Source organism: Somniosus microcephalus, chromosome 5, assembly GCF_052327205.1.
Source record: "Somniosus microcephalus isolate GS21.2 chromosome 5, FLI_Smic_1.0, whole genome shotgun sequence".
In the NCBI taxonomy this organism is placed as follows: Eukaryota; Metazoa; Chordata; class Chondrichthyes; order Squaliformes; family Somniosidae; genus Somniosus; species Somniosus microcephalus.
Genome location: NC_140991.1, coordinates 274,295,800 through 274,316,106, shown reverse-complemented (window position 1 = coordinate 274,316,106; position 20,307 = coordinate 274,295,800). Strand labels below are relative to the sequence as shown.

At 44.6% G+C, this 20,307-nt stretch overlaps 1 protein-coding gene across 5 annotated transcripts in view; it reads right to left on the bottom strand.

The window, feature by feature from the left end:
- The window catches only part of LOC147117737 (oxysterol-binding protein-related protein 10-like), a 338,647-nt gene that overhangs the window by 91,184 nt on the left and 227,156 nt on the right, over window positions 1-20,307 (bottom strand). For all 5 annotated transcript variants that reach the window (XM_085988973.1, XM_085988974.1, XM_085988978.1 and 2 more), the window contains one exon: window positions 19,725-19,882. In XM_085988973.1, the coding sequence (XP_085845099.1) occupies window positions 19,725-19,882 (158 nt within the window). The remainder of the gene's footprint in view (window positions 1-19,724; window positions 19,883-20,307) is intronic.

Below are 20,307 nucleotides of genomic sequence, written 5' to 3'. Positions count from 1 at the left end.
GCGTGGCCGTTGACTTTGATGTCCATCATTGAGCTGGCCAGGTGGTGCGGGCGGGCTTGATCCAGGGTCACGGAAGCTAGGGTGTAGATGAGCGCGTCGTTGTCATGACAAGATGGCGGCGAAGATGGCGGCCCCCGTAGTTCACATGAGGCTCTGTTTAAATCGTTTGCCCCGCACAAAGATGGCCGCCCCTGCTGTTCCCATGAGGCTCTGCAGGCTTCGGCTGCCCCGCACAAAGATGGCCGCCCCTGGTTTTCCCATGAGGCTCTGCAGGCTTCGGCTGCCCCGCACAAAGATGGCCGCCCCTGGTTTTCCCATGAGGCTCTGCAGGCTTCGGCTGCCCCGCACAAAGATGGCCGCCCCCAGGGTTCGCATGAGGCACTGCTGGCTTCTGAGGATTTGCTTCTGCAGGCCTTGGAGAAGTGGCCTTTCTTGAGGCAGGTTTTGCAGGTCGAGTTTTTGGCTGGGCAGCGCGACCTCGGATGCTTCTCCTGGCCGCAAAAGAAGCAGCCAGCGGCCCGATCGGGGTTGCCTGATGTCGGGGCCGGTACCGGGGCTAGCGGGCCCGGTCGGATCCGTGATGCAGATGCTGAGGTAGGTCCCGGGGGCAGCGCTGTGAAGGGTGGTGGGGTGGGGGTCGGGCCCGAGTCCCAGGGTCGCGAATAGTACCTGGCAAACGCTTCCTGGTCTTGCTGGGTGGCCTCTAGGGTGAGGGCGAGGGCTTCGGCCTTGTCCAGGTCTATGTCCTTAGCTTCAAGCAGTCTTTGCCGTGTGTAGTCGGAACGTAGGCCTCTCACCAAGGCGTCGCGGACATTGTCTTCCATGTTCGCAGTAGCCGTCACCGCTTTAAAGTCACAGTTCCTGCCGAGTTGTCTCAGCGCTCGTGAAAATTCAGCTATCGATTCTCCTGGCTGTTGCTGGCGAGATCTTAAGAGATGCCTAGTGTACATGTAGTTTACCGGGCTCCGGTACTGCTGTTTCAGTAGGTTGATGGCGTCGTCGTACGTAGTCATGTCCTGGATGAGTGTATATACTCTCGGGCTCGCTTGGGCTTTCAGGACTCTTAGTTTGGATCTCTGAGGGACGACGGCTTCCTCCAGGTACGATTCGAAGCAGTCCAGCCAGTGTTTGAAGTCGTTGGCTGAGTTTGGTGCCTGTGGGTTTAGATCCAGGTATGGTGGTTTCAAGGCTTGCAGCCAAGCCGGCTGGTGTGGCCCGTTGTCTGGAGGCTGCTGTTGCTGTGCTGCTGGGTGAGCTCCTTGCTGTTGCTGTTCATTATCAGACATCTTTAAAATTTAGCCAATAAAATTGATATGCCTATCAATTAGTCCAATAAAAGGCGACGAGTTAAGAACGTAACTGAAGGTTTTTATTGGCTAAATAACAGAGCCCACCCTCGTGGGTGATCCGATCCAACAGGGAGGAATACTAGCCAGTCAGCTACCTTTATACCTGGGCAGGTAATGGGCGGAGTCGGAGGTGGTCAGCCCAGGTATAACAGTGCGACAAGAGGCGACCTCGTGTAGTGATGTGACAGTGAGAACAGTGAGAACAATATACAGTGATAACTATAACAGTGGTTTACCACATAGTATATAGGCCCTCTAACAGTAGCTATACCGTTGGACAGAATATTAATCAAGAAATAGTAGGAGCTTGCAACAAAGGTAATGCAATAATCTTGGGGGACTTGAATCTTCATATAGACGGGACAAATCAAATTGGCAAAGGTAGCCTGGAGGACGAGTTCATGGAATGCATTCGGGACAGTTTCCTAGAACAATATGTCATGGAACCAACAAGGGAACAAGCTATATTAGATCTTGTATTGTGTAATAAGACAGGGTTAATTAACAATCTCATAGTAAAGGATCCTCTGGGGCAGAGTGATCATAATATGATAGAATTTCACGTTAATTTTGAGAGTGACTTGCCTAAGTCCGAAACTAGAGTCTTAAACATAAATAAAGCCAATTACATAGGTATGAGGGGCAAGTTGGCTACGGTAGCTTGGAAAAATAGATTAAAAGGTATGGCTAGCATATAAAGAAAATATTTCATAATTCTCAACAAAAATACATTCCATTGAGAAACAAAAACTCCACGGGAAAAGTGATCCAACTGTGGCTAACTAAAGAAGTTAAGGATAGCATTAGATTGAAAGAAGAAGCTTATAATGTTGCAAAGAATAATAATAAACCTGAGGATTGGGAGAGTTTCAGAAACCAGCAAAGGTTGACCAAAAATTGATAAAAAGGGAAAAAATAGAATGAGAGACAAGCAGCAAGAAATATAAAAGCAGATTGTAAGAGTTTCTACAAGTATGTAAAAAGGAAAGGAGTTGCAAAAGTAAACATTGGTCTCTTAAGGTCTCTTTGGTGAGGAACTTAACGTAATTAATATAAGTAGAGAAAAAGTACTCGAGAAACTAATGGGACTAAAACCGACAAATCCCCTGGACCCGATGGCCTACATCCTAGGGTTCTAAAAGAGGTGGCTGAAGAGATAGTGGATGCATTGGTTTTGATCTTCCAAAATTCCCTAGATTCTGGAATGGTCCCAGCGGATTGGAAGGTCGCAAATGTAACACCGCTATTCAAGAAAGGAGGGAGAGAATAAACAGGGAACGACAGGCCAGTTAGCCTGACATCAGTCGTCGGGAAAATGTTGGAATCCATTGTTAAGGAAGTGGTATCAAGTCGCTTAGAAAATCATAACATGATTAGGCAGAGTCAACATGGTTTTATGAAAGGGAAATCGTATTTGACAAATTTATTAGAGTTTTTTGTGGGTGTAACTAGCAGGGTAGATAAAGGGGAACCAGTGGATGTAGTATATTTGGATTTCCAAAAGGCATTCGATAAGGTGCCACATAAAAGGTTATTACACAAGATTAGGGCTCATGGGGTTGGGGGTAATATAGTAGCATGGATAGAGGATTGGTTAACGGACAGAAAAGAGAGTAGGGATAAACGGATCTTTTTCAGATTGGTAGGCTGTAACTAGTGGGGTGCCGCAAGGATCAGTGTTGGGCCTCAGCTATTTACAATCTATATTAATGACCTAGATGAAGGGACCGAGTGTAATGTATCCAAGTTTGATGATGATACAAATCTAGTTGGGACAGTAAGCTGTGAGGAGAGCACAAAGACTCTGCAAAGGGATATAGATAGACTAAGTGAGTGGGCAGTAAGGTGGCAGATGGAGTATAATGTAGGGAAATGTGAGGTTATTCACTTTGGTAGAAAGAATAGAAAAACAGAATATTTTTTAAATGGTGAGAAACTTTCAAAGGTTGGTGTTCAGAGAGATTTGGGTGTCCTCGTACAAGAAACACAGAAAGCTAGCATGCAGGTATAGCAAGCAACAAGGAAGGCAAATGGCATGTTGGCCTTTATTGTAAGGGGGTTGGAGTACAAGAGTAAGGAAGCCTTGCTATAATTGTACAGGGCCTTGGTGAGACCACACCTGGTGTACTGTGCACAGTTTTGGTCTCCTTATCTAAGGAAGGATATACTTGCCTTGGAGGCGGTGCAACAAAGGTTCACTAGATTGATTCCTGGGATGAGGGGGCTGTCCTATGATGAGAGATTGTGTAGAATGGGCCTATACCCTCTGGAGTTTAGAAGAATGAGAGGTGATCTCATTGAAACATACAAGATTCTGAAGGGGATTGACAGGGTAGATGCTGAGAGGTTGTTTCCCCTGGCTCTTGACAGATCGGACGCCTGCCCTACAGAAGGGCCTGTGTGGGCGGATAGTTCCGCTTTCTAGAGCCCCACCGCCCGCAGAAAACCTTTAGAATTCTTAAACGTAAGGCCTGCTTTTACCAGGATAAGAGTTGAAAAAAAAAAATCAGTCATTTATCATTTAAAAATACTTTTAAAAAAGGTAAGTTTATTTTTACCCCATAAAAAACTTTAATTATTTTTTTCAAAAAATTAAATTTTTGTTTAAAGTATTTAATTTATTGCAATTTCAACTAATTTTAAAAATGTGTTTAAAAAAAAAATTATTTAATGTTTTGAAGTGTTTTTGGGGTGATCTCCATTCATATATTTGACAGGTCTATCTGTCAAGTGTATGAAGGGAGATCCCCTTCTTTGATTGGCTCCCCATGGCCCACGTGATCCCAGGGATGCTTGCGAACCGCATGCGCCCCTGGGATACGTGGGCCCTGCACACTTGGGAGTTCGAGAGGCCCAGCATCGGAACTATACGCGCCTCGGGAGCCCTCAGATAAGTGCGTAGATTTTTTCCAGATCGGAGGCTTCTGCACGCAGGAAGCCTCCAATCGGAAAATACGGCCCAATGTTCTTATGAAAGATCAAAGGTCATGGTGCAGGAACCAAAGTTGAAAACAGTAGCAGAGAAGATAATGTAAACCAGGAAGCAGTGATTAATACAAAACGTGAGTTTTAAAAGCTCGTACTTGATAAGGAGATGGGTGGATTGAGGGAGGCCAGATATTTCACACCTAGATACTGGGAAATAATTAACTAAAGCATTTTGAATGAAACTGTGAGACTAAGCATGGTTCTTACTGGGGTCTACAACCACTATGTGTATGAATCTGCAAAATATTTTATATACCACTCGTGTTTCTTATTTTTTTTGCTGATGGTGCTGTATTGACAGTTTTGCAGAAACTTACTAAACTGGTTTATATCACACAAGTTATCTGCAGTTATGATGTTCCAAGTTCAAGGATACTCAAAAGGCTTGGCTTCACCATTTTGCTTACGCCCGTGTATAAGGCATACAAGTTCATGACACATTTAATACAAATAACTTCGTGCTCATTTCCTGCAATTAAAACCCTTTAATCATTAGAATGTGACCATGCACTTCATCTCTAGTAATTTTGAGAATTCTGGGTGCAATTCAGTACCAATAACAAGATAATAGTTCATGAATGAGTATAAATTTTAATAAAAACTATTAGTAGTTTCCCATTTTTCCTATTCTACAATATTCAGCATATTGAAAATTTACCTGATAAGCTCAGCGTTTTAGATGCTATGTCTCGCACACAACTCTTTTTCAACCCCTTAGCATGTCACAGGCGAGATAACTTGATTCAGAGGTGTGTACTTCCTTGTCAAATGGTAAGAGCACCATATGTCACACTTTGTACTTCTAAACAATGGCCTGACAAAGTCCCATAGTGCTTGAAAACACGAAGGTTTGTAAAAGTAAAAGACAAGATGAAATCAGGCAGTAGTACTGTAATTAGGTGACACCAATCTTGGGTTTGAAGCTTGTGGGAGAAAGGAAGGCTGAGGGAGGTTAAGGGTGCCAAAGTTTTGAGGTTTGGGGATAGAATGAGTTAGACTGAGAGATTGAGTCTTGATTTCAAAATAGTAAGGAGGAACAGGAATATATAGAACAGTTAGTTTATTTGCAGCTGAGAAGGATCAAGAGAGGAAAGTTTTTTTTCTTATTCATTCATGGGATGTGGGCGTCGCTGGCAAGGCCAGTACTTATTGCCCATCCCTAATTGCCCTTGAGAAGGTGGTGGTGAGCCGCCTTCTTGAACCACTGCAGTCTGTGTGAAGGTACTCTCACACTGCTGTTAAGGAGGGAGTTCCAGGATCATGACCCAATGACGATGAAATAACGGCAATATATTTCCAAGTCAGGATGGTTTGTAACTTGGAGGGGTACTTGTAGGTGTTGGTGTTCCCACGCGCCTGCTGCCCTTGTCCTTCTAGGTGGTAGAGGTCGCAGTTTGGAAGGTGCTGTCATAGAAGCCTTGGCGAGTTGCTGCAGTGCATCCTGTAGATGGTACACACTGCAGGTGGAGGGAGTGATTGTTTAAGGTAGTGGATGGGGTGCCGATCAAGCGGGCTGCTTTGTCCTGGGTCGTGTCGAGCTTCTTGAGTGTTGTTGGAGCTGCACTCATCCAGGCAAGTGGAGAGTATTCCATCACACTCTTGACTTGTGCATTGTAGATGGTGGAAAGGCTTTGGGGAGTCAGGAGGGGAGACACTCGCCGCAGAATACCTAGCCTCTAACCTGTTGTAGCCACAGTATTTAAGTGGCTGGTCCAGTTCAATTTTTGGTCAAATGGTGACCCCCCAGGTTGTTGATGGTGGGGGATTCGGCAATGGTAATGCCATTAAATGTCAAGGGGCGGTGGTTAGACTCTCTCTTGTTGGAGATAGTCATTGCCTGGCACTTGTGTGAAACATAGAAACATAGAAGATAGGAGCAGGAGTAGGCCATTCGGCCCTTCGAGCCTGCTCCGCCATTCAATGAGATCATGGCTGATCATCCAAATTCAGTACCCTGTCCCTGCCTTCTCCCCATATCCCTTGATCCCTTTAGCCTCAAGAAATATATCTAACTCTTTCTTGAATATTTTTAATGAACTGGCCTCCACCGCCCTCTGTGGCAGAGAATGCCACAGGTTCACCACTTGCTGGGTGAAGAAATTCCTCCTCATTTCAGTCCTAAATGGCTTACCCCTTATCCTTAGACTATGACCCCTGGTTCTGGACTCCCCGGCTATCAGAAACATCCTTTCTGCATCTAGTCTGTCCAGACCTGACAGAATTTTATAGGTTTCGATGAGATCCCCTCTCAATCTTCTAAACTCCAGTGAGTATAAGCCCAATTGACACAATCTCTCCTCGTACGTCATTCCTGCCATCCCAGGTATCAGCCTGGTGAATCTTCGCTGCACTCCCTCCATGGCAAGAACGTCCTTCCTCAGGTAAGGTGACCAAAACTGCACACAATACTCAAGGTGCGGTCTCACCAAGGCCCTGTACAACTGTAGCAAGACATCCTTGTTCTTGTACTCGAACCCTCTTGCTACGAAGGCCAACATACCATTTGCCTTCTTAACCGCCTGCTGCACCTGCATGCTTACCTTCAGCGACTGGTGCACAAGAACACCCAGGTCTCTTTGCACTTCCCCTTCTCCCAATCTATTGCCATTCAAATAATAATCTGCCTTCCTGTTTTTGCCACCAAAGTGGATAACCTCACATTTATCCACATTATAGTGCATTTGCCATGTTTCTGCCCAATCACCCAACCTGTCCAAATCGTACTGGAGTTTCATGACATTCTCCTCACAGCATACCCTCCCACCCAGCTTTGTGTCGTCTGCAAATTTGGAGATATTACATCCAATTCCCTCATCCAGATCATTAATATATATTGTGAACAGCTGGGGACCTAGGACCGATCCTTGCGGTACCCCACTAGTCACTGCCTGCCACTCGGAAAATGACCCGTGAATGTTTCTTGCCACTTATCAGCCCAAGCCTGAATGTTGTCCAGGTCTTGCTGCATGCGGGCATGGACTGCTTCATTATCTGTGGAGTTGCAAATGGAACTGAACACTGTGCAATCATATGCGAACATTCCCACGTCTGACCTTATGATGGAGGGAAGGTCATTGGTGAAGCAGCTGAAGATGGTTGGGCCTGAGGAATTCCTGCAGCTTTTTCCTGAGGCTGAGATGACTGACTCCAACAACCACAATCATCTTCCTTTGTGCTAGTTATGACTCCAGCCAGTGGAGAGTTTTGCCCCCGATTCCCATTGACTTCAATTTTACTTGGGCTCCTTGATGCCACACTCGGTCAAATGCTGTCCTGATGTCAAGGGCAGTCACGCTCACCTCACCTCTGGAATTCAGCTCTTTTGTCCATGTTTGGACCAAGGCTGTAATGAGGTGTGGAGCCAAGTGCGCCTTGCGGAACCCAAACTGAGCATCGGTGAGCAGGTTATTGGTGACTAAGTGCCGCTTGATAGCACTGTCGACGACACCTTCCATCACTTTGCTGATGACTGATGGGGCGGTAATTAGCTGGATTGGATTTGTCCTGCTTTTTGTGGACAGGACATACCTGGGCAGTTTTCCACATGATGCCAGTGTTGTAGCTGTACTGGAACAGCTTGGCTAAAGGCGCGGCTAGTTCTGAAGCACAAGTCTTCAGCACGACTGCCGGGATGTTGTTGGGGCCTATAGCCTTTGCTGTATCCAGTGCGCTCAGCCATTTCTTGATATCATGTGGAGTGAATCGAATTGGCTGAAGACTGGCTTCTGTAATAGTGGGGACCTCAGGAGGAGTCCGAGATGGATCACCCACTCGGCACTTCTGGCTGAAGATGGTTGCAAAATGTTTCAGCCTTGTCTTTTGCACCGGCTATATTAGTATTGATAAAATGGAGAGACGAGAAAGGTTGTAACAGAGAGAAAGAGGTTGCAGGTTAGAGATTAAAAAAAATAATTGGCCATCAAATGACAAGCCTTTCTTGTATCTTGTCCAATAGTAACAGAGAGCTGTTAGAAGGTCCTCTCCATATGTGACAGACAGACTTTACAGAAAGTGAAGAGGTGTTAAGGGGAAAGAAATGTTCAACATGAAAGAAAAACGCAAGCTTTTGAGGCAACTTTAGCAACTCAGTTTTGTTTTCAAAACATTGAAAAATGAAGGATTGAGGGCACAGACATCGAGGATAAGCAGTGTTAGCTGTTGGTTAGACTTTCAAGAGACATGAAAGGTAACGGGGCAGATTTTACTGTCAAAATAACAGTAAGGCTATTGGTGCTCACTGTTATTTGTGCACAAATGGTACAGCAACTTCAGGCGAGGGGCAGATGCACGGTTAAACGCGGATATGCAAAAGTTGCTGTCCGAGTTGCACCGTTCTGCTTTTAGCTTTGCGAAAAAAAAGTATCTCACTGTCTGCCTCACTATTTTTTAAAAATTCGTATATGGGATGTGGGCGTCGCTGGCAAGGCCAGCATTTATTGCCCATCCCTAATTGCCCTCGAGAAGGTGGTGGTGAGCTACCTTCTTGAACTGCTGCAGTCCATGTGGTAAAGGTACTCCCATGGTGCTGTTAGGGAGGGAGTTCCAGGATTTTGACCCAGCGACGATGAAGGATCGGCGATATACTTCTAAGTCAGGATGGTGTGTGACTTGAACTTGGAGGTGTTGGTGTTCCCATGCGCCTGCTGCCTTTGTCCTTCTAGGTGGAAGAGGTCGCGGGTTTGAGAGGTGCTACCGAAGCAGCCTTGGCTAGTTGCTGCAGTGCATCTTGTAGATGGTACACACTGCAGCCACGCCGGTGGTGGAGGGAGTGAATGTTTAAGGTGGTAGATGGGGTGCAAATGAAGCGGGCTGCTTTGTCCTGGATGGAGTCGAGCTTCTTGACTGTTGTTGGAGCTGCACTCATCCAGGCAAGTGGAGAGTATTCCATCACACTCCTTACTTGTGCCTTGTAGATGGTAGAAAGGCTTTGGGGAGTCAGGAGGTGAGACACTCTCCGCAGAATACCTAGCCTCTGACCTGCTCTTATTACCACAGTATTTATGTGGCTAGTCCAGTTAAGTTTCTGGTCAATGGTGACCCCCAGGATGTTGATGTTGGGGGATTCGGCGATGGTAATACCGTTGAATGTCAAGGGGAGGTGGCTGGTCTCGCTCGTTGGAGATAGTCATTGCCTGGAACTTCTGTGGCGCGAATGTTATCTGCCACTTATCAGCCCAAGCCCGAATGTCGTCCAGGTCTTGTTGCATATGGTCATCATTATCTGAGGAGTTGTGAATGGCGCTGAACACTGCAGTCATCAGCAAACATCCCCATTTCTGACCTTATGTTGGAGGGAAGGTCATTGAAGAAGCAGCTGAAGATGGTTGGGCCTAGGACACTGCCCTGTGGAACTCTTGCAGCCATGTCCTGGGGCTGTGATGATTGACCTTCAACCACCACAACCATCTTCCTTTGTGCTAGAGGTATGACTCCAGCCAGTGGATCGTTTCCCCCCCCCCCCGATTCCCATTGACTTCAGTTTTACTAGGGCTCCTTGATGCCACACTCGGTCAAATGCTGCCTTGATGTCAAGGGCAGTCACTCTCACCTCACCTCTGGAATTCAGCTCCTTTGTCCATGTTTGGACCAAGGCTGTAATGAGGACGGGAGCCAAATGGTCTTGGCGGAACCCAAACTGGGCATCTGTGAGCAGGTTATTGGTGATTAAGTGCCGCTTGATAGCACTGTCGATGACACCTTCCGTCACTTTGCTAATGATTGAGAATAGACTGATTGGGCAGTAATTGGCCGGGTTGGATTTGTCCTGCTTTTTGTGGATAGGACATATCTGGGCAGTTTTCCACATTGTCAGATAGATGCCAGTGTTATAGCTGTGCTGGAACAGCTTGGCTAGAGGCGCAGCTAGTTCTGGAGCACAAGTCTTCAACACGATAGCTGGGATGTTGTCGGGGGATGCATTGAATGGTGTGAAATTGCTTTAGTTGCGCGGTAGATACGAACTAAACTTTCTACAGAAAATTAAGTCCATTAATTTCAACGCTAAGTACCCTTTTAATGACATGATGTGTTAATTACTGCCAATCAACCTCTCTGGCACTGAAAATGAACTATTACAAGTGTATAGAGTTTCAGTCCTTCAAGTTTTAATTGATGATGGAGATTTAAAAAATGTAACATTTAAATTTTTTAAAATTTATTTTCCTTTCTGTCCCTTTTCTCTCTATCTTATTCCAATCTTTCCCTCTCTCTATTTCTTTCTGTACCTGATTTGACATTGAATTCACCCACGCTAATTTACACTTCCTTCTCAGTCCTTGCACTGTTTAGTTCACAATCCTTCAATCTGATTGGTTAAAGAGATACAGAGTTGCTGGCCCAGTTCACTCAGGTCCCAAATGCCATTTCCCTCACTGCAAAGTTCAGCAACTTGCCATGCAAAAACCTAAACATGCAAGGGCAAGTCTAACATGCCATCAAGTGCGCGGGAGGCCGAGGACAGCGGATCTGAAAGGAGTCGGCAGCCCCAGAGAAGGCAGAGGATAATTCAGAGCAGCTGAAGGCAGTTAATTAGGGAAACTAGGTTAAACTGGTTTTCCTGTAGCAGGGCTCAGCCAGCTCCTTTGTTTCAGGGCCTATAAAAACAGGCTTCGCAGTGTGATTTGCACAGACTGCTGGAAGTTGGGTAAGGAGTGGAAGGAGGAGCTCCCTTGCTTCGCCATTGCTTTTCCTAACTTTTCACCCTGTAGGAATTGGTTCTTACTTTACACCAAGGAAAGAGACCGAGAGCGGGAGCAGTCAAACAACTGCAAAACCGCTAAAGTGACATCACAACCAGGGAAGGAGCTGATTGGCAAGTAGGACCTGGTGAGTATTTCTACAGTCCAGTCGTTAAAGTAAAAGGTCTCCAGTTTAGAGTAAGTAGTGTGTAAAGTGAAGTAAGTTCCCTAGTGTATTTAATATTCTTTTAATTTAGAGGAAGTAAAGGGAGTAAATTAAGGGTAGGACGTGGCAGGGCAGCGCAGCGTGCTCCTCCTGTGCTATGTGGAAAGTCAGGGACATTTTTGGTGTCCAGGGTGAACACGCGTGCAGGAAGTGTCTCCAGCTGCAGCTACTCGAAATCAGTGTTTCGGATCTGGAGCTGCGGCTGAAGTTACTGTGGAGCATCCGCGAGGCTGAGATCTACGTGGATAGCACATTTAACGAGGTGGTCACACCGCAAGAGTGTACAACCAGAAAGGGAATTGGTGACTGCCAGACAGAGTAAAAGAACTAGGAAGGTAGTGCAGGAGTCCCCTGGGTCCATCTCCCTCTCAACAGATTTTCCGTTTTGGATACTGCTGGGGGAAATGGTTTCTCAGGGGAATGCAGCAAGAGCCAAGTCCGTGGCACTACGAGTGGCTCAGCTATACAGGAGTGGAGGTAAAAGAGTGGGAGAACAATAGTGATGGGGGATTCTATCATAAGGGGAACAGATAGGCGTTTCTGTGGCCGCAGACATCACCCCAGGATGGTATGTTGCCTCCATGGTGCCAGGGTCAAGGATGTCACTGAGCGGCTGCAGGACATTCTGAAGGGGGAGGGTGAACAGCCAGAGGTCGTAGTCCATATCGGTACCAACGACATAGGTAGAAAGAAGGACGAGGTCCTGCAAGCAGAATATAGGGAGCTAGAAAATAAATTAAAAAGCAGGACCTCAAAAGGTAGTAATCTCAGGATTATTCCCAGTGCCACGTGCTAGCGAGAGCAGAAATAGGAGCATAGACTAGATGAATGCATGGCTGGAGAGATGGTGTAGGAGGGAGGGATTTAAATTCCTGAGGCATTGGGACCGATTCTGGGGAAGGTGGAACCTGGACGAGTTGCACCTCGGCAGAACCGGGACCAATATCCTCGCAGGGGGGTTTGCTCGTGCTACTGGGAAGGATTTAAACTAGTTTCTGAGGGGGCTGGGAACCTAAGTGTGGGCTCAGAATGGAGAGAGACAAAGCTGGAAGTGCAAGTTAGAAAAAGTCAGCAAAACTCATAGGGAGCAGAAACAAAGGCCAACAGTAAAGAGGATCAAAGTGCAGAAAACTATTAAACAGGCAAAGTTGAAGGCACTTTATCTAAATGCACGTAGCATTCACAACAAGGTGGATGAATTAATGGCACAAAAAGAAGTAAATGGGTATGATGTAATTGCCATTACAGAGACATGGTTGCAGGGTAACCAAAGCTGGGAACTGAATGTTCCAGGGTACTCAACATTTAGGAAGGACAGACAAAAAGGAAAAGGAGGTTGCGTAGCGCTGTTAATAAGAGATGAGATTGGTACGGTAGAGATAAAAGATCTTGGCTCGGCAGATCATGATGTAGAACTGGAATCCGTTTGGGTGGAGCTAAGAAACGCAAAGGGTGGAAAACATTGGTGGGAGTTGTGTATAGGCCACCAAACATTAGTGGTAATGTAGGGCATAGTATCAAACAAGAAATTAGAAGTGCATGTAACAAGGGAAATACAGTAATCATGGGGGACTTTAATCTACATATTGACTGGGCGAATCAAATTACCACTAATGATGTGGAGGACGAATTCTTGGAATGCATGCAAGATGGTTTCCTGGATCAGTATGTGGAGGAATCAACCAGGGAACAGGCTATTCTGGATCTGGTACTGTGTAATGAGAAAGGGCTAATCAATAATCTTGTGGTAACGGGGCCTTTAGGGACAAGTGACCATAATATGATTGAATTTTATATTAAGTTTGAGAGTGATGTAGTCTGATCTGAAACTAAGGTCTTCAATCTAAACAGCGGAAACTACAAGAGTATGAGGGACAAGTTGGCCATGGTAGATTGGGAGACTACACTAAAAGGTATGAAGGTGGACATACAATGGCTAACATTCAAGGAAATAATGCATAATTTGCTACATATATTCCTCGAGGGCATAAAAAAAGGAAAAGTGATCCAACCATGTCTAACAAAAGAAATGAAAGTTAGTATTAAGTCAAAGGAGGAAGCTTATAAAGTTGCCAGAAAAAGCAGTCAGCCTGAAGATTGGGACTTTTTAGAAATCAGCAAAGGGGAACCAAGAAATTGATAAAGGGAAAATGAGCACAAACTAGCAAAAAAATATAAAAATGGATTGTAAAAGCTTCTATAGGTATGTGAAAAGGAAAAGACTGACGATGGTAAATGTAGGTCCTTTACAGTCAGATGGGAGAATTTATAACGGGGAATAAGGAAATGGCAGAAAAATTAAATAAATACTTTGTTTCTGTCTTCACGGAGGAAGACACACAAAACCTCCCAGAAATATGAGAAAACCAAGGATGTGGCGAGAATGAGGAACTTAAAGAAATTATTATTAGTAAAAAAAAACAGTACTAGCAAAATTAATGGAACTAAAAGTCGATAAATCCCAAGGACCGGACGACCTACAGCCTAGGTTTTTGAAAGAGGTGGCCATTGGGATAGTGGACACATTGGTTGTCATCTTCCAAAATTCTAAAGATTCTGGAATGGTTCCTGCAGATTGGAGGACAGCAAATGTAACCCTGCTATTTAAGAAAGGAGGGGGAGAGAAAACGGGGAACTACAAACCTGTTAGTCTCACATCAGTGGTTGGGGAAAATGCTGGAATCTATTATAAAGGATGCAATAACTGGGCACTTAGAAACTAATAGTAAGATTGGGCAGAGTCTACATGGATTTATGAAAGGGAAATCCTGTTTGACAAACCTATTGGAGTTCTTTGAGGATGTAACTAGTGGAGTAGACAAAGGGGAACTGTATCTGGATTTTCAGAAGGCCTTCGATAAGGTCCCGCACAAGAGGTTGGTGAACAAAATTAGGGCAAATGGAATTGGGGGTAATATACTAGCATGGATTGAGAATTGGTTAACAGACAGAAAACAAAGAGTAGGGATAAACGGGTCTTTTTCAAGATGGCAGGCTGTGACTAGTGGGATACCGCAAGTATCAGTGCTTGGGCCCCAGCTATTCACAATCTATATCAATGATTTGGATGAGGGGACTAAATGTAACATTTCCAAATTTGCTGATGATACAAAGCTAGGTGGCAGTGTCAGTTGTGAAGAGGCTTCAAGGGGATCTCGACAGGCTCAGTTAGTGGGCAAGAACATGGCAGTTGGAATATAATGTGGATAAATGTGAAGTTATCCACTTTGGTAGAAAAAACAGAAAGGCAGAGTATTTCCTAAATGGTGAAAGATTGGGGAATGCAAATGCTCAAAGGAACCTGGGTGTCCTTGTACATGAGTCACTGAAAGTGAATGTGCAGGTCCAGCAAGCCATTAGGAAGGCAAATGGTATGCTGGCCTTCATTACAAGACGATTTGAGTACAGGAGTAAAGAAGTCTTACTCCAATTATATAGGGCCTTGCTGAGACCACACCTGGAGTACTGTGCACAATTTTGGTCTCCTTACCTAAGGAAGGATATACTTGCCATAGAGGGAGTGCAACGAAGGTTCCCGAGATTGATTCCTGGGATGGCGGGACTGTCGTATGAGAAGAGATTGAGTAAACTAGGCCTGTATTCTCTTGACTTCAGAAAAATGAGAGGGGATCTCATTGAAGCATACAAAATTATTCAGGGCTTGATAGGGTGGATGCTGGCAGAATGTTTCCCTTGGCTGGGGAGTTTAGAACCAGGGGCCTCAGGCTAAATGGTAGGCCATTCAGGACTGAGATGAGAAGAAATTTCTTCACAGAAGGTGGTGAATCTTTGGAATTCTCTACCCCAGAGGGCTGTGGAGGCTGTCATTGGGTATATTCAAAACAGAAGTCGATAGATTTCTGACTAGTAAGGGCATCAAGGGATATGGCGATAGGTCCGGTGAATGGAGTTGAGGCAGAAGATCAGCCATGATCTCACTGAATGGCGGAGCAGGCTCGAAGGACCGAATGGCCTACTCCTGCTCCTATTTCTTATGCTGCAGCAAAATTTGGCCCAATATCTGTGAAGATTTCTAAGAATTTCAACAAGACAACAAGAAAAGAACTGTGAGTCCAGAATAAAGGAATTTATAGTTAAGAGGGAAAGTCACGTGGTAGGTTCATGATTTTTCCCACTAACAAACTGGGAACACTTTTGCAGTATCTGGAGTAACAGACAGGTACATCTGTTGCAACATATATATTAAATAATTTAGTAACTTTCTATTCTGTCAGACGTGTAAAATTTCTTGCTGCTATTGCAACCTGTGATTTGATACCACATTACAAGTCTGTCATTTTTCAAATTGCAATGTAGCTTTCAATATAGGATGCCAAAACATGATTTTTCATCACTCCCTTCCCCATGACAAACAAGGATCCAGAAGCCACCAGATTAGTAAGATAACTATTCAAAATAAACTTTTACTTAGACCACCTACAACACACTTTGTCAACAGTACAGAAATAAACATATCCCAAAATATTCTTCATTCAGCCACTGTGAGTAACTGATTTTCCACTAGCTACAACATACTTTGCCAAGTCTTTTCAGTAATTAAATGACAGTGTGGAGATTCAATATCAAACAAAGCATTCAACCCTCCCACCTATTAATTTCCAAAAACTTGAAGCATCCAAATTTTATTAATTGAATCACCAGATTCCCATTGTATACTTACAATATTAAAAACAGGAGTCCTCTGTTTAGCATTATTTTGAGCATAGCTTTAATTTGCTCTTCCAATTCTTTTGGAAGCCATCAAAAGGCAGTTTATTACATATGTGCAAATTACAGCATTGCTCACATACCTACTGAATGAAAGATACAGGCCTCAGATATAGGAGTAGACTTTCCCGAACCTGTCGGGAAGAAGGCGGGACTTCAACTTTCGGGTTTTTGACCCGCCTACATTGACGTCCGGCCAATCCGCGCGATTTCCCCTTGATTGACCTTGTTAAGCCCGCCCAGCGGGCTCAGCAGGCCAATTTAGGGCCACCCGGCAACAGGTGACGTCACAGACTGCAATTTCATCTGTCAAGATTTCTTGACAGATGAAATATCAGTGCTTCACAGCTGTTTGAAGCTGTGAAACACTGACAGTTTGAGTTCGAACATAAGAACATAAGAAATAGGAGCAGGAGTAGGCCAATCGGCCCCTCGAGCCTGCTCCGCCATTCAATAAGATCATGGCTGATCTGATCCTAACCGCCAATCCACTATCATAGAACCATCTCCTGAATCTAACAGAATTAGACACACAATATAGGAGCAGGATCAGGCTACACGGCCCCTGGGCCCGCTCCGCTACCCACAGGGCCATGACCGATCCGAACCTAGTCTCATGTCCAAATTCCTGCCCGCTCCCCGTAACCCTTAATTCCCTTTACTTCTAGGAAACTGTCTATTTCTGTTTTAAATTTATGTAATGATGTAGCTTCTACAGCTTTTTGGGGCAGCATATTCCATGGACCTACCACCCTCTGAGTGAAGTAGTTCCTCCTCATCTCAGTTTTGAAAGAGCAGCCCCTTATTCTAAGACTATGCCCCCTAGTTCTAGTTTCACCCATCATCGGGAACATCCTCCCCGCATCCACCCGATCCAACCCCTTCACAATCTTATATGTTTCAATAAGATCGCCTCTCATTCTTCTGAACTCCAATGAGTAGAGTCCCAATCTACTCAACCTCTCCTCATATGTCCATCCCCTCATCCCCGGGATTAACCGAGTGAACCTTCTTTGTACTGACTCGAGAGCAAGTATGTCCTTTCTTAAGTATGGACACCAAAACTGTACGCAGTAATCCAGGTGCGATCTCACCAATACCTTGTACAACTGAAGCAATACCTCCCTATTTTTATATTCTATCACCCTAGCAATGAAAGCCAACATTCCATTGGCCTTCTTAATCACTTGCTGCACCTGCATACTAACCTTTTGAGTTTCGTGCACCAGGACCCCCAGATCCCTTTGTACTACAGTACTTTCCAGTTTCTTGCCATTAAGATAATAACTTGCTCTACGATTTTTCCTGCCAAAGTGCATAACCTCACACTTTCCAGTATTGTATTCCATCTGCCAAATCTCTGCCCACTTACTTAGCCTGTCGATGTCCCCTTGCAGGTTTTTTATGTCCTCCTCACTCACTACTTTCCCTCCCATCTTAGTATCATCTGCAAACTTTGATATGTTACACTCGGTCCCCTCCTCCAAATCATTAATATAGATTGTAAAGAGTTGGGGACCCAGCACTGACCCCTGCGGAACACCACTAGTTACTGATTGCCAGTCTGAGAATGAACCATTTATCCCAACTCTCTGCCTTCTGTTAGATAGCCAATCCTCTATCCATGCCAGAATATTACCCCCAATCCCGTGATTTTTTATCTTAAACAATAATCTTTTGTGTGGCACCTTGTCAAATGCCTTTTGGAAGTCTAAATACACTACGTCCACTGGTTCCCCTTTATCCACCCTGTATGTTACTTCCTCAAAGAACTCCAGCAAATTTGTCAAACATGACTTCCCCCTTCATAAAACCATGCTGACTTTGTCCTATTAAATTATGATTATCCAAATGTCCTGTTACTGTCTCCTTAATAATGGACTCCAAAATTTTACCTACCACAGATGTTAGGCTAACTGGTCTATAGTTTCCAGCCTTCTGTCTACTGCCCTTTTTAAATAAGGGTGTTACATTAGCAGTTTTCCAGTCTGCCGGGACCTTTGCCGAGTCCAGGGAGTTTGGAAAATTATTACCAATGCATCCACAATCCCTACTGCCACTTCCCTCAAGACCCTAGGATGTAAGCCATCAGGTCCAGGTGATTTATCCACCTTGAGTCCCATTATTTTACCGAGTACCACTTCCTTAGTGATTTTGATCGCACAGACTCAGATAGAACTCTCAGCAGCACTCAAAGCTGAAGGCTGTCACTTTTCACAGATCGCAGCCGTTCAGCTTTAAGTTCCGGCTGAGTGATGGGCTCCCGACGGCTACAGGAAGAAAGGCCGTTATAAGTACAGGTAAGTAAAAGTTCTTTACACACTTTAGCCACACCAAACACACTTACCTTTGCACTCATGCACCCATCACTCACCTGAGCACCGACATCGCGACCCCTCCAACTCCTTCAACCCGATGGCCCGCCTGCTCAACCTGGCGTGGTTTGGAGCCGTTGGGAATCCCACACGAAACCCCTCAAAATAGGGATTAGGCTAAAAACTGCCTGTTAACAGGCAGTTAATTGGCACTAATCCCTTCCCGCCTGGTTTCAGCGGGTCCCAGTGCGGGGCAGGTACCCGCCACCCCGTAAGCAGTTTATTTATTTGTTTATTGTTCCCTCCTCAACATTTGTCATTGATGTAGCATTCACCAGTGAGGTTCTCTTCCCCTGTACCCCCCACCCCCAGTTGAATCACCAAAGATGAGCAACCTGACCTGGGGTCATTCAGCATGGCCTGGGCTTGGCTGACTCATCAACCAACCGGTTCCAGCCGACGCCTTCTGGCCTTGGCACAACTTTTCAGCAACACAAAAATACCTCATCCCAAATTATTTTTTAAAATAGCTTAAACTGTGCAAAAACATTGAAACAAATTGAATGTTTGTATTTTTTTCTCCCACCACTTGTACTTAAAGTTATTTATAAATTTTCTGCCTTATTTGTCATCGTATACTCTGGGTATTGTAGTTCCACAGGCACAGGATGAAACCCGCAACTCCCTGTCTTTCTTTCAATCATAAATTCCCCACAGGTGTGACTCCTTTCAAAGTTGTGACATAATGGACACAAGGTAGATGGAAGTCTTTTATTTTATGGATATAATTTAAGTCAGACGTGATAGAATTTAACAGTTTTGATTGGTTACTGGTGTAATCGGTCAAAAATATAAAAAATGTCAAACAAGACAGCACTGTGGTATGTACTTCAAGTGTGATTCCAACTCGCACCTCTGAACTCCTGGCCACAGTCAGAACATTGTGAGGAGCCACCAAGAGTCAGACTTTTTCCTTCAGAAGAAAAAAGGTCTCAGGAGAAATCTTGCATAGTTGCTGGTGGTCAGCTCACAAGTTTACATTTACAGAACATGAGTGTTTTAATGATATTTGCCTAACAAAGACAGAGAGACTATTGGGCCATTCTAACCTTTATACAAACCTTATATAAAAGTTATTAGGTTGTAGCAAACTCTTCCCAAGTTGTTGCTCAATAGTACTGATTTTAGTTAAAGTCCATTCAGAAAGAACTTTCTTTATCCCCCAGCCACTGAACCTCGTGCACAAGATAATATTCAGTTAGATAGAAATTACAACATGGAAATAGGCTATTCAGCAGTCCATGCTCCCATTTATCTTTCATTTTAGATTAAATTACAAATTAAGGAAACTGTGATGATAACCTATCTCAACTGCCCCATAGTACTGAGACCCCTTCCTTAAATTCTTACACTGAAGAAGTAAAATCTTTATTCAACTTACCTCAGAGGGCTGCCGCAGCCCTTGGCTAACCTGACTGGGCGTTGCAGACCACACAACGTTTACATTGGTTGAAGGCATAGAAGGTGAAGAGCACACATTTCCGTTCTTCAGCTGCTCGGCTGAACGAGACCTTGGTCCCTGCCATCCTAGCACACTATCTGGGGAAAAAAGTGTAGCAGAATATTAATAATCCCACTTTTTGGAAGTTAACCTGGTTCATCTACATTAAAGTTATTAAAAAGGAATTGAACTATCTGCAATCTAGTTCACATGATTTAGTTCATAGGTTATGCAGGAATGTTTAGGACAGGACAACTGGTATGATGTAGATTTTGTTTTGAAAGCCATTACACAGCACTTCTAGAGACCGGTTTTTAATTCTTGCATTACCAGTCAGTGCTGTATTTCCTTTCACTTAAATGCAAAAAGACCACGCAGCAATGACCTGTCTCTGGAAGTCCTGTTAAATGGTGGATGGCGCACAGAACAAGCAATTGCTGCTCGGCTTGTCATGTAGTTTGATGCACAAGATAAAGTGATCCAAAAAGAAATGTTGCTGTAAAGATCTGGGGGAGAAATTCGG